General features: G+C 41.7%; 1 protein-coding gene across 1 annotated transcript in view; it reads right to left on the reverse strand.

The window, feature by feature from the left end:
- Positions 1-12,219, reverse strand: part of NOTCH2 (notch receptor 2) — a gene marked incomplete at both ends in the record, with an annotated part of 128,467 nt that overhangs the window by 94,080 nt on the left and 22,168 nt on the right. The window contains one exon of the mRNA XM_080691514.1: positions 9,809-9,890. Within this exon, the coding sequence (XP_080547640.1) occupies positions 9,809-9,890 (82 nt within the window). The remainder of the gene's footprint in view (positions 1-9,808; positions 9,891-12,219) is intronic.

Here is a 12,219-nt window from a genome sequence, read left to right on the forward strand (position 1 = left end):
GGCAATATGAGACAGAGAACTAGACACCACAAACATTATATACAAATAGAACTAAGGCATGAAAATTAAAGTCAAGGAGGTTCTTGAGGTACTTTTCAGGATGACTGAGGTTTCAGAGGGGGCAAGCTGCCCAGTGAACTAATTCCTCAAGGAGCCATGTCTCGCTTACACAACAAGAACCAGCGTTTCAAAATCTTAAAGGGACAGGCAGCCAAATAACTAAGGCACTGCCATGACCGAGGTGGGAGAAGCACAACCACAGCCAAATGTTTTCCACACAGAAGAGGCAGTCCTGGCTTATTCTGGGTAATTAAAAGTTTGGATATATACTATATAATCAGAGGAAACAAGAAGTAAAGGACATGAGCTAATTTGGGGTAACCAAAGACTTGGCCAACAGATGCTTGCCTGCCCCATCCCTGAAATGAGCGGAATCTGAGTAATGATGTGCTGGTCACAGGAGCTGTGCGGCTGCGACCTGCCTGAATTCTCAGCCTAGAGCATGAGCTGTGCAGCACGTGAAACCCGCCCTGTTTTGAATGTCTCTGTTTTTCTATCACTCCCCCTATCCCAACCTATCTTTTTTCTTGCCTTAGAGATTTGTGGACTCTGAGTTTCCTTGCAAAACAAGGCCACAAGCCTACCTGGCTGCTGTCTGACAGCAGCATAGGAATCAAAGGTCAAAACCAAAACGGTCTGGGGAAGGTAATTGCTCCCAGCTGCCCTCTCCTCCTGTCCCCTGGTCTTCCCCTCAGCCCTTTCTGTAGGCATTCTGTCTTCAAACAGTCAGGCTAAAAGAATTTTTTTTTTTTCAAATCATTTAGCTATTGCTATGAAGCCAACGGAATCCATATACAGGTTCAGTAAAACCTCACACAGACTGAAGGATAGACAGAATAGAACCACCAAGACACACAAAAGTTTTGAAACTCTGTCAATGAAGAGAAAACGATGAAGAAATTGGTAATGATTACTCCAGGAAATAACAGCATTCTAGTTTCCTCAGTACCCCACCCACTCCATCCTTTCCCTCTCCTACAGTACCAGTGATATCCCAAGATTTAGAACCTAGGCAATGTACCCAAATCCTCTGATTTCAGTCTTCTGCGCATGGTAGCTGTGTTCTCAACTGGACTCCCCCTAGCCTTGTGATCTGAGGTGCTACACGGGGCTGCTCCATTTTACACACATGTGTGCCTCGTCTTCCCCATAAGATGGCCAGACTTCAGAGGGCTGCTATCTTCTCACCCTGGAGAGACAAGGTCTTCACTAACAGATGTGACCGCGGCATGTCCACTTATAAATAAGGAGCCAGTCACGGGCCTCTTGGACTTTCTGCCCATTTACAGCTCCAGCCTGAGATCAGTCATAGTAGCCTGCTCGGTACATACTAGTGATGTCAATTAAAGCTTTGTTTGAGCAGTAAGAATTCTACAGCTAACCTTCAGTGTTCAGGATATAGAGCTAGAGTAACTGCAAAAAGCAGTCCTGGAGCTAAACAAATCCATCACCCTAAACACTACTATCCCACATGGTTTTTAAGCAGATTATTTTCTCATTGACCTTCTCTTTATATTTCTGTGAGGGAGAAAATTGTGTAGAATATAATTGCATTTCAATGTGTTTGCCAAGTAATAAATACTGCTTTTCTTATTCTTTGCTTCACTTTTTTTCCCCCCTAAAGCTCATTTCATAAAGATCATGTAGGAGACAATTTTGGAGAAGAACATTTTAAACAGAAGGTACTGGATTCATAAGAAAAGGCCAAAGGTCTGAGAATCAATACGTTTTGAACACAGCAGAATAGGTACTCAGTTAAGATTACTAACAGTGGGTAAATAAGATGGAAAAAATTTGAAGAGACACAAAATAAATTTTAATTCACCTTAAATTATAACGTAATGAGTATGGAACAACATACTCACATAATACATAATCACATAATACTCAGACATGTGTACATCATACATAGATGCACACACATGACCAGGGTGGGGGAGATCAAACTTCATTCCAGCTACAAAATTCCTACTACTGGGTGTTGAGAAGAGGCCTAATGAAAACTTCTATCACATTCACACCCACACATTTATTATGTTAGCTTAATAAATAAAGCTTGGAAATTTTAGATAATTACATTTTCATAACATTCTGATATTCCTTACACCTTTGCTAGCTTTGAGTAAGGGCAGATATAGACAAAATTAAAATGAAGGATTTAATTAAGCTCCCCTGGATCTTGAAAGAAAAATATTTTTCACACTGCTTCCAAGACAAAGGATGGGGAAAAAAAAGAATTCTTACATGAAATTAATGGTACTGACAAGCCACAATTGAAAAATAAGTAGGAAACTTCACATAGAATTACAGTTAATCTGGACACTATGTTGAAAGGAGTCTAGCTATATTCATATCTATTAATGCCAGGTTTGCAGGCCAAAATTAATTGATTTAGCTTACTGGCAGTAACCCAAGATGGGCAAAAGCATCCAGGCAGAGCCTAAGAACCTCCTTCTCCTCCTCTACCAAACACCACAATATATAAAGTTCCAACCTAAAGAACAAAAATAAGTAGAAAAGAGCAAGGGACTTAGTTTGGGTGTGTTTATAAGATGCTGGTAATCAAGACTTCCTTAGGAAAGACTCCTTGGGGACAGAACGTTCAAGCTAAAGGATTTTTTTTTTTTTTTTTTTTTTTTTTTTGGTGGTACTGGGGTTCCTAGAAGCCCTTCTACCTCTGGGCTACACTCCCAGACCTATTTTATATTTTTATTTGGAAACAGGGTCTCCTAAGCCAGCGCGCGCGGCTGGCTTCGAACCTGTGCGATCCTCCTGTCTCCGCCTCCCAAGCGCGGGGATTACAAGCGTACGCCACCACGCCCGGCCAAGCTAAAGGATTTTTAAAGGACATCATGTTAGCAAGCCTCACTTGGAAATGCTGTTTCAGGGGCCAGATGTCAACTGCTAAACAGGAAAGCCTCATGTAATACACGTAAGACTGCAACTCACCAAGTTAAAATGACATAGAGCGGCAAACGTAGAGGGCCTCGTTCAGAAACTTGCACCTTCTGTGCTGGCAGCAACGGATCAGAAGTCACTGAATTTGTCCTGACTCAGTGTCACAGCCACATAAAATCAGTCTGGACTTGGCTCACCCTTAAGCTTTTTAATTTAATTTTCTCTGCTGACAAGCACTTCTATAACATCCTCTCCCTGCCCCCTCACTGCCTTTCTGCCTATAGTAGCTGCACTGAGCTTCCCAGACAAAGGACACTTCTCAAAAACATAGCCTTGGCCACAGCCAGCCACAGACACTGAGGCAGCCATGCAGGTGCGAGGTTCCAGTGGTAGATGAGGTGCTGGACCCACCTACTGCTGTCCCAATTTAAAACTCAGGAACTATATGGAGAAGAATATGAATCATATTCCTGATTGTGAAAGCCGCCTTTTATATATTTTCAAATGCACACTTCTTTTCCAGAACGTTCTGTTAGAACTACCATTTTAATACATAGTTTGGTCCTATTTTCTTGACAGGTAAACTGATATTCAGAATAGTAGTTCACTTTCCAAGAGCAAATCTCAGGTTAGTAAAGAATTCCGTGATCTTGGACAAACTACCCTCTTTGGTAAAACAGGGACTTAACACAATCCATCTCATCTAAGCACGAGAAGCACTCTAAGCATGAGAAGAGCTTAACCAAGGGCAGATCCTGGCATATAATGAGGGCTCAACAAATGTGAGCTAGCATTAGAGTCATGAACTTGCCAGAGATCTGACCGCAGGAATTAGGACTTAAACTCAGGTCTATCTGGCATAAAAACTTCCATCTTCTGAATGTCACCATGTAGGGCTCTTCCCAGCACTTAAACTACTCATTGGTGTGAACTACACTGGAGCCTATGGCAAAAGAAAATAATCAGTCATACTAATCTTCTCTTTACTTAAAATTTTGATATTCTATGGTTTGTGCATTAATTTTGATTTTTTGAGCTATGACATTAAAACACTATTACTCTGAACCTCTTTATTGGAAGTTCAGGTTAATGAATTGGAAATTATTTTATGACTTCTCAAAGAAGTGTGAAATATTGTGATAACAATAGCAACTGATTGGCTCGACATGGTGGCACATACCTGTAATCCCCGTGCTTGGGAGGCTGAGACAGGAAAATCAAAAGTTTAAGGCCAGCCTCAGCAACTTAGCAAGACCCTCAGGAACTTAGTGAAACCTTGTTTCAAAACAAATAAATAAATAAAATAGGATTGGGGTGTACTTCAAGAGTAGAATGCCCCTGGGTACCACTACAAAAAAAAATCAATTCCAACTACTACAGACTTGGGTTATCTGTTATATGTTCTATGCCTTGAGAGAATGCAATAAATAACTTTGATTAATCATTCTTAAGCATCATGTTAAAAACAAAAGATTATTCTGCAAAAAGTATGTAATGAACCAAAAGATAGCATTCTTCATTCTGTGTTAGAAAGAGCACTGAAAAAGAATGGCCTGGCTTCTGCTAGCATCTTCCAGAAACACTATCTACATCTCTCCATAGGATGTTCTGCTAATGAGGGGCACCCAATCCTCCTTGAATGAACCAGGCAGGCAGAACAAGTTTCAGCAGAGAAGGGAGAGAAAATGGCTTAGCGGTTGCTATTTTCCCTGTGAGTTTCTCTGCTCTGACACCATTCCTGCACAGCACTGGGTGCCCTAAGGAGAGAAGGATGCCAGGGGCAAATGCTGAGGGAGCCGGGACTCTGGGAAATGCCCTCCTGGGAGCACCACTACACAAACGTCCACAGTGCAGCCACCATCTCATGGGGTCCCGCGAACCCAGTGTCCCTGGTGTTCAACACTGTGCCAACTTTGTAAGAGGACAGCGGAGGCTAAGGCTCCCGTCTGCTTGTCTGGGAGGTCTGGACCACCAACATGACTCCCTCATCCTGACAAGGAAAATCGCTAGCCAGTGTTTAATGATTATTAGCAGACAGCATTTGGTTAAAATGTGACACTGACTTGTTTTTTAATAACACTCTATTTATAATGTACTTTTTTTATTTATTTATTTTTTTTTGATAGTACTTGGGTTCCTGGAAGCCCTTCTACCTCCGGGCTACATTCCCAGACCTATTTTTACATTTTTATTTGGAAACAGAGTCTCCTAAGCCAGCGCGTGCGGTTGGCTTCAAACCTGCGCAATCCTCTTGTCTCTGCCTCCCAAGCCCAGGGATTACAAGCGTGCGCCACCACGCCCGGCTTATAATGTACTTTTGAACGGGCAAAAGTAGAGATTCTTGAGGCAAGCACCCTTTCACAGAAGCCCAAAAAACTCCTGCAACTCTTCCTTGTTTCACAAACCCTGTGCTAGACACCACCTAAATGGAGTGGAGGAAATTCAGAAAGACCTCTTCATAATTCCAATTTTCATCTTTAAGATGCTAACAGAGTAATTCACCTCAGACCAACCTTCTTGTTCATAACAATTATAAACTCTGGACAAAATATGACAATTATAAACTCTGGACAAAATATGAAAGCTACCAGAGAGCAACCCAAAGCAGGCAGAGACTGGAAGGGACGTGAGCGGGGGCGAGGGGAGGGAGCAAATTCACACGCTTTCCCTGAAGGCACACCTGCCCCAGTCCACACAACCCAAAAGAAACAGTGTGCCCAGGCTGTTTTACTGGGTGGGGAACCAGAGACATCTGAAGCTGCTGGAGCAGCTGGAATGTGAGAGGAGTCTTGAAAAACCACAGAAGAGCAGCTCGAAGTGTGCACACAGCTCTGCCCTAATCCTTCCATGAGTCCTGACTGTGCTGGAGCCAGAGGATATGCAGGAACCCAAGAGAAAGAGCCGCAGGGCTGGAAAGAGGAACAGGAGGGTCTGGCTTAGAATTCAAGTTCTGCCAACTTAGAGGAGCTTGATAAATACCCCAGGGCTTGGTAAACCCCTCACACTTTCCGTCAAGCCCTCCGAAGGGTCCCATCTTAGGAATAAAGAGCATGTTCCAGGAACTAAGCTTTCTATTGGTAGACTAAGCACAAAATAGAAGTGGACCTACCAGAACATGCCCTAAAACCAAGCCTTCATTGGATCATCATTCTCTGCAAGAAACAGAACTGTCTACTAAGACAAAACTCAACGTCCTTAGTGCAAGAAAACCTTTAAAATACATCACCCACGCCAGGCGTGGTGGCGCACGCTTGTAAACCCAGCATTTGGGAGGCTGAGACAGGAGGATGGAGGTTTGAAGACAGTCTCAGCTCCTACTTAGTGAGGCCCATTGCAACTCAGTGAGACCTGTTTAAAAAAATAAAGAATAAAAAATAGGGATGGGGGCATAGGTCGGAGGTAAAAAGCCCCTGGATTCCATCCCAATACTGCAATAAAAGCACCACCCTAAATGTCTACCCAATAACTAAAAACAAGTGCAACCTGAAATAAAGGAAAACTGCACCCAGAGTAAAAAAAGAGAAGGAGTAGTTGGGAGAAACATACCTGGAGACAACCCACAGAAGACTGACAGAAAAACTTTAGATAACTCTGATGTGTCCTTAAAATACACATTTTTATATTGATTAACTTATAACTTTACCTGTATCCAGCATCCCAGCAAACTTGAGCTGCCTATGACTTTTAATCAAAACAGGATTTGGAATGCTTTATATTTGAAAACCTGCAGCAAACAACTTGAAAGTGATTAATGACATCCAAACTTAATTATATATCTACACCTCCCAGTAGGACAAGGGAGAAAATGAAATCTTATCTCCCTGTAGTGAGAAGGCTTTATTAAAGTCTGACAGCAACTACTTAGCAGCAATAATTGAGTTTCATGCAGGCTCACACAGGCCCCTCCTCTGGTGTCACAACCCCATCACAGAACAGCGGGCAGTTGGGCTCCTAACAGTGAGAAAAACACAACGAGCGGTGTATGGAACCAATCTTGAAAAGTTCTTATCCTCATCTGTCAGTGTGATCTTATCAAGGGTTGCTATAATTTCTATAAACAATCATTATATTTTAGCTGAATCAGTGGCATAATGCCCTTTCAACGGGTAGTCGGACCTCTTTTACTTTAAAATAGTTCCCAGCAAGTCCCAACCCCCTCCAAAAGAAGGGATTTGGCTCAACTTTATTTTCTTAATCCGCTAAGCAATTTCATGAGTAAAAAGGTAATCATATGACCTGCACGCCTGATATAATTTTTATAAACCTTCCAAATACTATAATACTTATTTACTATTTTGTGAAAATATTTACTGAACAGGCTAGATTACCTACTATCTTCATGGGGAAAAAAATAAAGTATGCCAAGTACACATTACTTTTGTTTAAGAGTTTCCTTACAATTCTTTGGAGGTTGGTTGGCTGGGCCCCGCAGTAGCATTCTTGCTTTCCCTGTGTCTACTTACTTTGACCCCCTGCCACTTTTAAAGATGCTAGTATTACCTTCACTGAAGTAAATACTCTCTTTTTACAAGTTTTATTATTCATATTGGTCTCCCAAAGAAAGGCTTTGCCATTTTTTTTCTTAATCTTCTTTCTCTAGGAGCTTGTTTCCCTCCCAGGAGGGTTGGAAAATAACGGAGGGACCCAGAACTATAAAGCCTTCCATCCCATCAACAATTAACAAAAATTTAGGAAACTCCATTTTTATCAGTCACAAAGTGAGTTCTCACCCCCTAGCAGTGTTTCATCCAGAAACTGAGGGAAAGCTTGCCTTCCTAACCTTGCCTGGAAATAAGCAACTTGCAAATCTGCTTCCTTCCAAGAGTAAGTAACCCTTAGTGTCTTCTCCTGGCAGGTGCTCAGAGACTTTTCTCCCCAGAGACCTTCTCTCCCTATGTCTTCTACAAATACGCAGGCCAATACTTTGCGCCTAGGTGAAAATTCTCCCTATACAAGTCACCAAGTCAAATTATGTCCAAATAGCTTGTCTCTCTGTATGGTAGTCCATCCTAGACGCTATACGAAGCAAATAAAATTCTCACAGGAGAGAGCCAGTACCTTATTTAAAATGAAATAGCTAAGAGGCATGTGAATGATAAGTACTGGATATCTTTTAGTTCAAGAAATACTCTGATGAGCAACAACTGTCTATCAGGTACTATCTTGGCATTAACTGTGCAAATGTGCATAGAGTGGGACGTCACAATCTAGTAAGAGAAAACAATCACACCAACAAGTGATCACAGTGTAATGGGTTAATGCCACAAGAGCTCGAATAACAGAATCGCAACTAACGGACCAGATGCCTCTGAGAGACAAAACAAGATTCAGTGGCTGGTACTAAGATATTAAGTTCTCCTTCTTACTTCCAGATTATTTCCATTCTTAGAGGAGAAAACAATACATGTTTCTTTTTTCCAGCTAGAAAAACTAAGTAGCCTGTAACAGCTACATAAAATCCTTATTTCCAATGTTATCTTTATTCCAATCCAAACAAACTACCGTCAAGCTTTACTGTCAACACAGCTGAAAATATTTTCACTTGGTTAAAGAGAAAATTGTTTCTGACTTTTAAAAAAAATCTTGCTTATGCAGAACTTAGATCCTGGTGTCAGAATGAATTTGATTTTAAAAGTGGCATAATTATATCTAAGAAAACTGAGAAATTTCATATTACCAAGTCTCATTTTCCCTGAAATAAATAGAATGAATACATGTATAAAAACTTTGAAACTGAGGTAAATATTAATTTTTTTTTGGTACTGAGGGTGGAACCCGGGGGCTTTTCTACCTCCAGGCTATACTCCCAGACCTATTTTATACTTTATTTTGATACAGGGTCTCATTAAGTTGCTGAGAGCCTCACTAAGTAGCTGAGGCTGGCTTCAAACCTGTGTGATCCTCCTGTCTCAGCCTCCCAAGCACGGGGATTACAAGCGTGCACCACCATGCCCGACTTAAGGTAAAATTTTAAAAAATGTCCTTAAACAAAGTCTGGCTAGACTAGATGATTGGACAGAAAGAAATAAAATGCTCCTGAGTGAAGAACTAGCCCACATCTCCCTGCCCTGTCCCTCCCAAGAGACCCGCTCGTCATCCCCACTCCCACCTTTCCTACACAAGGCACACACCTTCCTCCCCTACAGCCTCACTTTCATAACTGGATTTTCTACACTAAGGAGAAAAATGTTTCTTATAATATCCACTTACACTGGGCAGAATTAAAGTTAAGATCTATTTGGTGTGACGTAAAAACAAGAGCCTTCGCCGGGCATGGTGGCGCACGCTTGTAATCCTGGTGCTTGGGAGGCTGAGACAGGAGGATTGCATAGGTTTGAAGCCAGCCTCAGCTACTTAGTGAGGCTCTCAGCAACTTACTGAGACCCTTTTTCCAAATAAATAAATAAATAAATAAATAAATAAATAGGCAGTGTAGAGGAGTGGTTCTAAGGCTATGTCCTAAACTAAAAAATGTAAGAGAATATATTCAATATATATTAACTAACTACTCAGTGAAGTCTTGGTTATTTTTACTAGTACATATGAATTATGCAGAAGGGATTTCATTGTGTCATGTTCATACATACATATTTTGATCATTTCCATTTCCCCTATAACCCTCTTACCTTACCTTCCTCTTACCTTCCTCTCTGTAATGGTCTTCCCTCTATAAAGTCTTTTTTGTATAATGAAAAAACAGTAAGATATTTCCATCCTTACCACCAACAAAATGATCTCAGAGAAGTTTGAGAACCAGTAACATTATGTAGAAGTACTAAAAATAAGTGAGAACCAATTTTGCCCAGTGTCCTACTGTGAAAAAAGAAAACGTAGGAAGAGAAAAACTTACTTGCAGTATCCTGTGCCATTATGGTAGGTAACACAAATTCCTTCATTTACACAGGGCTTGTAGCCATCTCGACACTGCAATGCTAAAAATGAAAAACAAACCTACATTAGAAATAAGTCACTGGTCATGACCCTCAGCACCAAAGAAATAAGAGCCCAGTCATCATTCCACATTCAATCTGGTCTGCGTTTTCTGGGGAGTTCTTGTTATGGCAGCAGAATCGGCTTCGCCACCAAGGGCCCAGCACAACGGGTACCACAGCAAGTCCCCCACCCACCTATGCATCAGGGCCTCGGGCTGCCCAGTGATGGACAAAGCGGTGTTATCCTTTGAGAACAGATTTACAGAAATTTTAACAATAGTAGCCAACTTACTAAAGGTACAGTCTTCAGCACTTTATGCATGTTAATTCAACTTTCACAACAACCCAACCGGTTAATGTCTTTTTACTATTCCACAGGTGTGGGGACAGAAAGGGGAACTGCCCTGCCTGTTGTTATTCTGGTGAGTCAGAGTCAAAATTCGAACCCAAGGCGTCTGGATCCAGTGACTGTGCCTTAACTCCAGAGATGTACTGCTTCTCACCACCTGACACTTGTCTTCAAAGGATGGGCAGGGTAAGTATTATTATACCCATTACCAGAAAGTGTCGGCCAGGGAGGTGAAGCAGCCTCTTCCTGGGGCGCCACCCCATTAGCTGGTGACACTGCTGAGCCTGGCACCCAGGTCTCTCACTAAACTCCACCCATGTCCATGACAGCTGCTGGCATCACCAGGCAGCCACTGGGTGGTAACCCACACAGATGCAGGGAGAAGGCCATCTTCCCTTCCAAACTCTACTTCCCTGTGAGGCTCAAGTGCTCCCTCTTCCCACACTGATAAGCCAATGCAGCAACTATAATTAAAACAGTTAATGTCAGGTTATTTCCTCCATACCAAAGTTCTCAAACTGATTTTTTCATTCTTTTTAGACATTTTTATTAGTTTCAATGAGAACTTCCTGGCTTTTCTCTTTTTTTTTTTTTTTTTTCTCTTCTTCTTCTTCTTTAAATAAAAAGGAAACTTCTCTGTAGGAAAGGAATGTCCTGCAGGCATAGGGCAAGCGGCTGCTCTGCCCCCCTGCCACAATCCTCATGCAGGGAGGGAGTGAGGAGGCAACTGCATGCAAGGCCCAGCCCCAGGCTGAGCCAGGGTGAACCAAATGCCCCTAAGTTCCCTGCATCCAACAGTGACACTCTCCCATCAAAGTACATAACCAGCATGCCCCAAACCTGCAGAAATCTGAGAAGATGCAAGAACCCTGCCACCCACAACTCAGAAAACTATGGATACAAAAAAAAAAAAAAAAAAAATCACAGCCTGTTGCTATTAAGTGTCCTGGCAAATCATTACAGTGACAGGTTCAGAGAAATACAAACAACCTAAAGTCAATATGTGGAAATCAACCTAGCAAATAACTTTACAGCCTAGCCATAATGAACCAATCCAACTCAGTGACTTAAAGAGGAGGGCTTACCAGGCTAATAATTAATGCTATTTGACTGGTTTGTGGGATCATGCTACCTTGAACTTTTAACATTTATTAAGCCACGGTTCTCAAAGTTTAGTACACATCAGACTCACCTGGAGAGCTTGTTAAAATAAAAGGCCGCACCCAACCCCCACAGTGCCTGACTAAGTAGTCAAGAGGGACCTGAGACTCTGCAGCCCAAACAAGTTCCCAGGCAGTGCTGCTGATGCAAGTCGAAGGAACCAGACTGAGAACAGGTGCACTAAGACATAAGCATCCATCTTAAGAAACCCCCTAAAGCCTGACCCATCCCAGGTTTTGAATGATCTAGATGATAATATACTGCCTGAATAAACAAAAGAACAATAAAGTAAAATCTGAGACTCCTAACTTTACTCCAGAACTATTTCTACGTGACTACAAAGAAAAGTTAGAACTTTAATAATCCAATAGAATGACAAAGAGACTGGAAAATATGTCAACTCAAAGCTTAATTTTCTTTTTCCCATTTAAATTTAACAACAAAATGGAAGTCAGCTTTGTATTTGGAGAATGAAAGTGAAGAGCTAAAGCAAATCAAGGTCAGAGGATTGATGCTTCAGCTGGGGAATGAATTCCAAGAAACCAGTCACTCACACATAGTGACTTTTGTCAAATTTTCTTCTTAAACCACAGTGGGCATTCAATGAATACTGAATAAGATCACCCTTTCACACCGTGTCTGCGTGTGCGTCCGTCTGTGCTCACTCCTCCCACTCTCTCCCTCCCTCAAAAAAGCAGCACCCAAGAGAAATAATGAATTTCTACCTCATCACTTTATCACTCAGTAATGTGACACAAAATCTAAAAGCAAATTTCCAATTTCCACACATATTCAGTGCAGTGTGTTTGGAAATTAGCT

The sequence above is a fragment of the Muscardinus avellanarius genome (assembly GCF_963383645.1).
Source record: "Muscardinus avellanarius genome assembly, chromosome: 3".
Lineage (NCBI taxonomy): Eukaryota > Metazoa > Chordata > Mammalia > Rodentia > Gliridae > Muscardinus > Muscardinus avellanarius.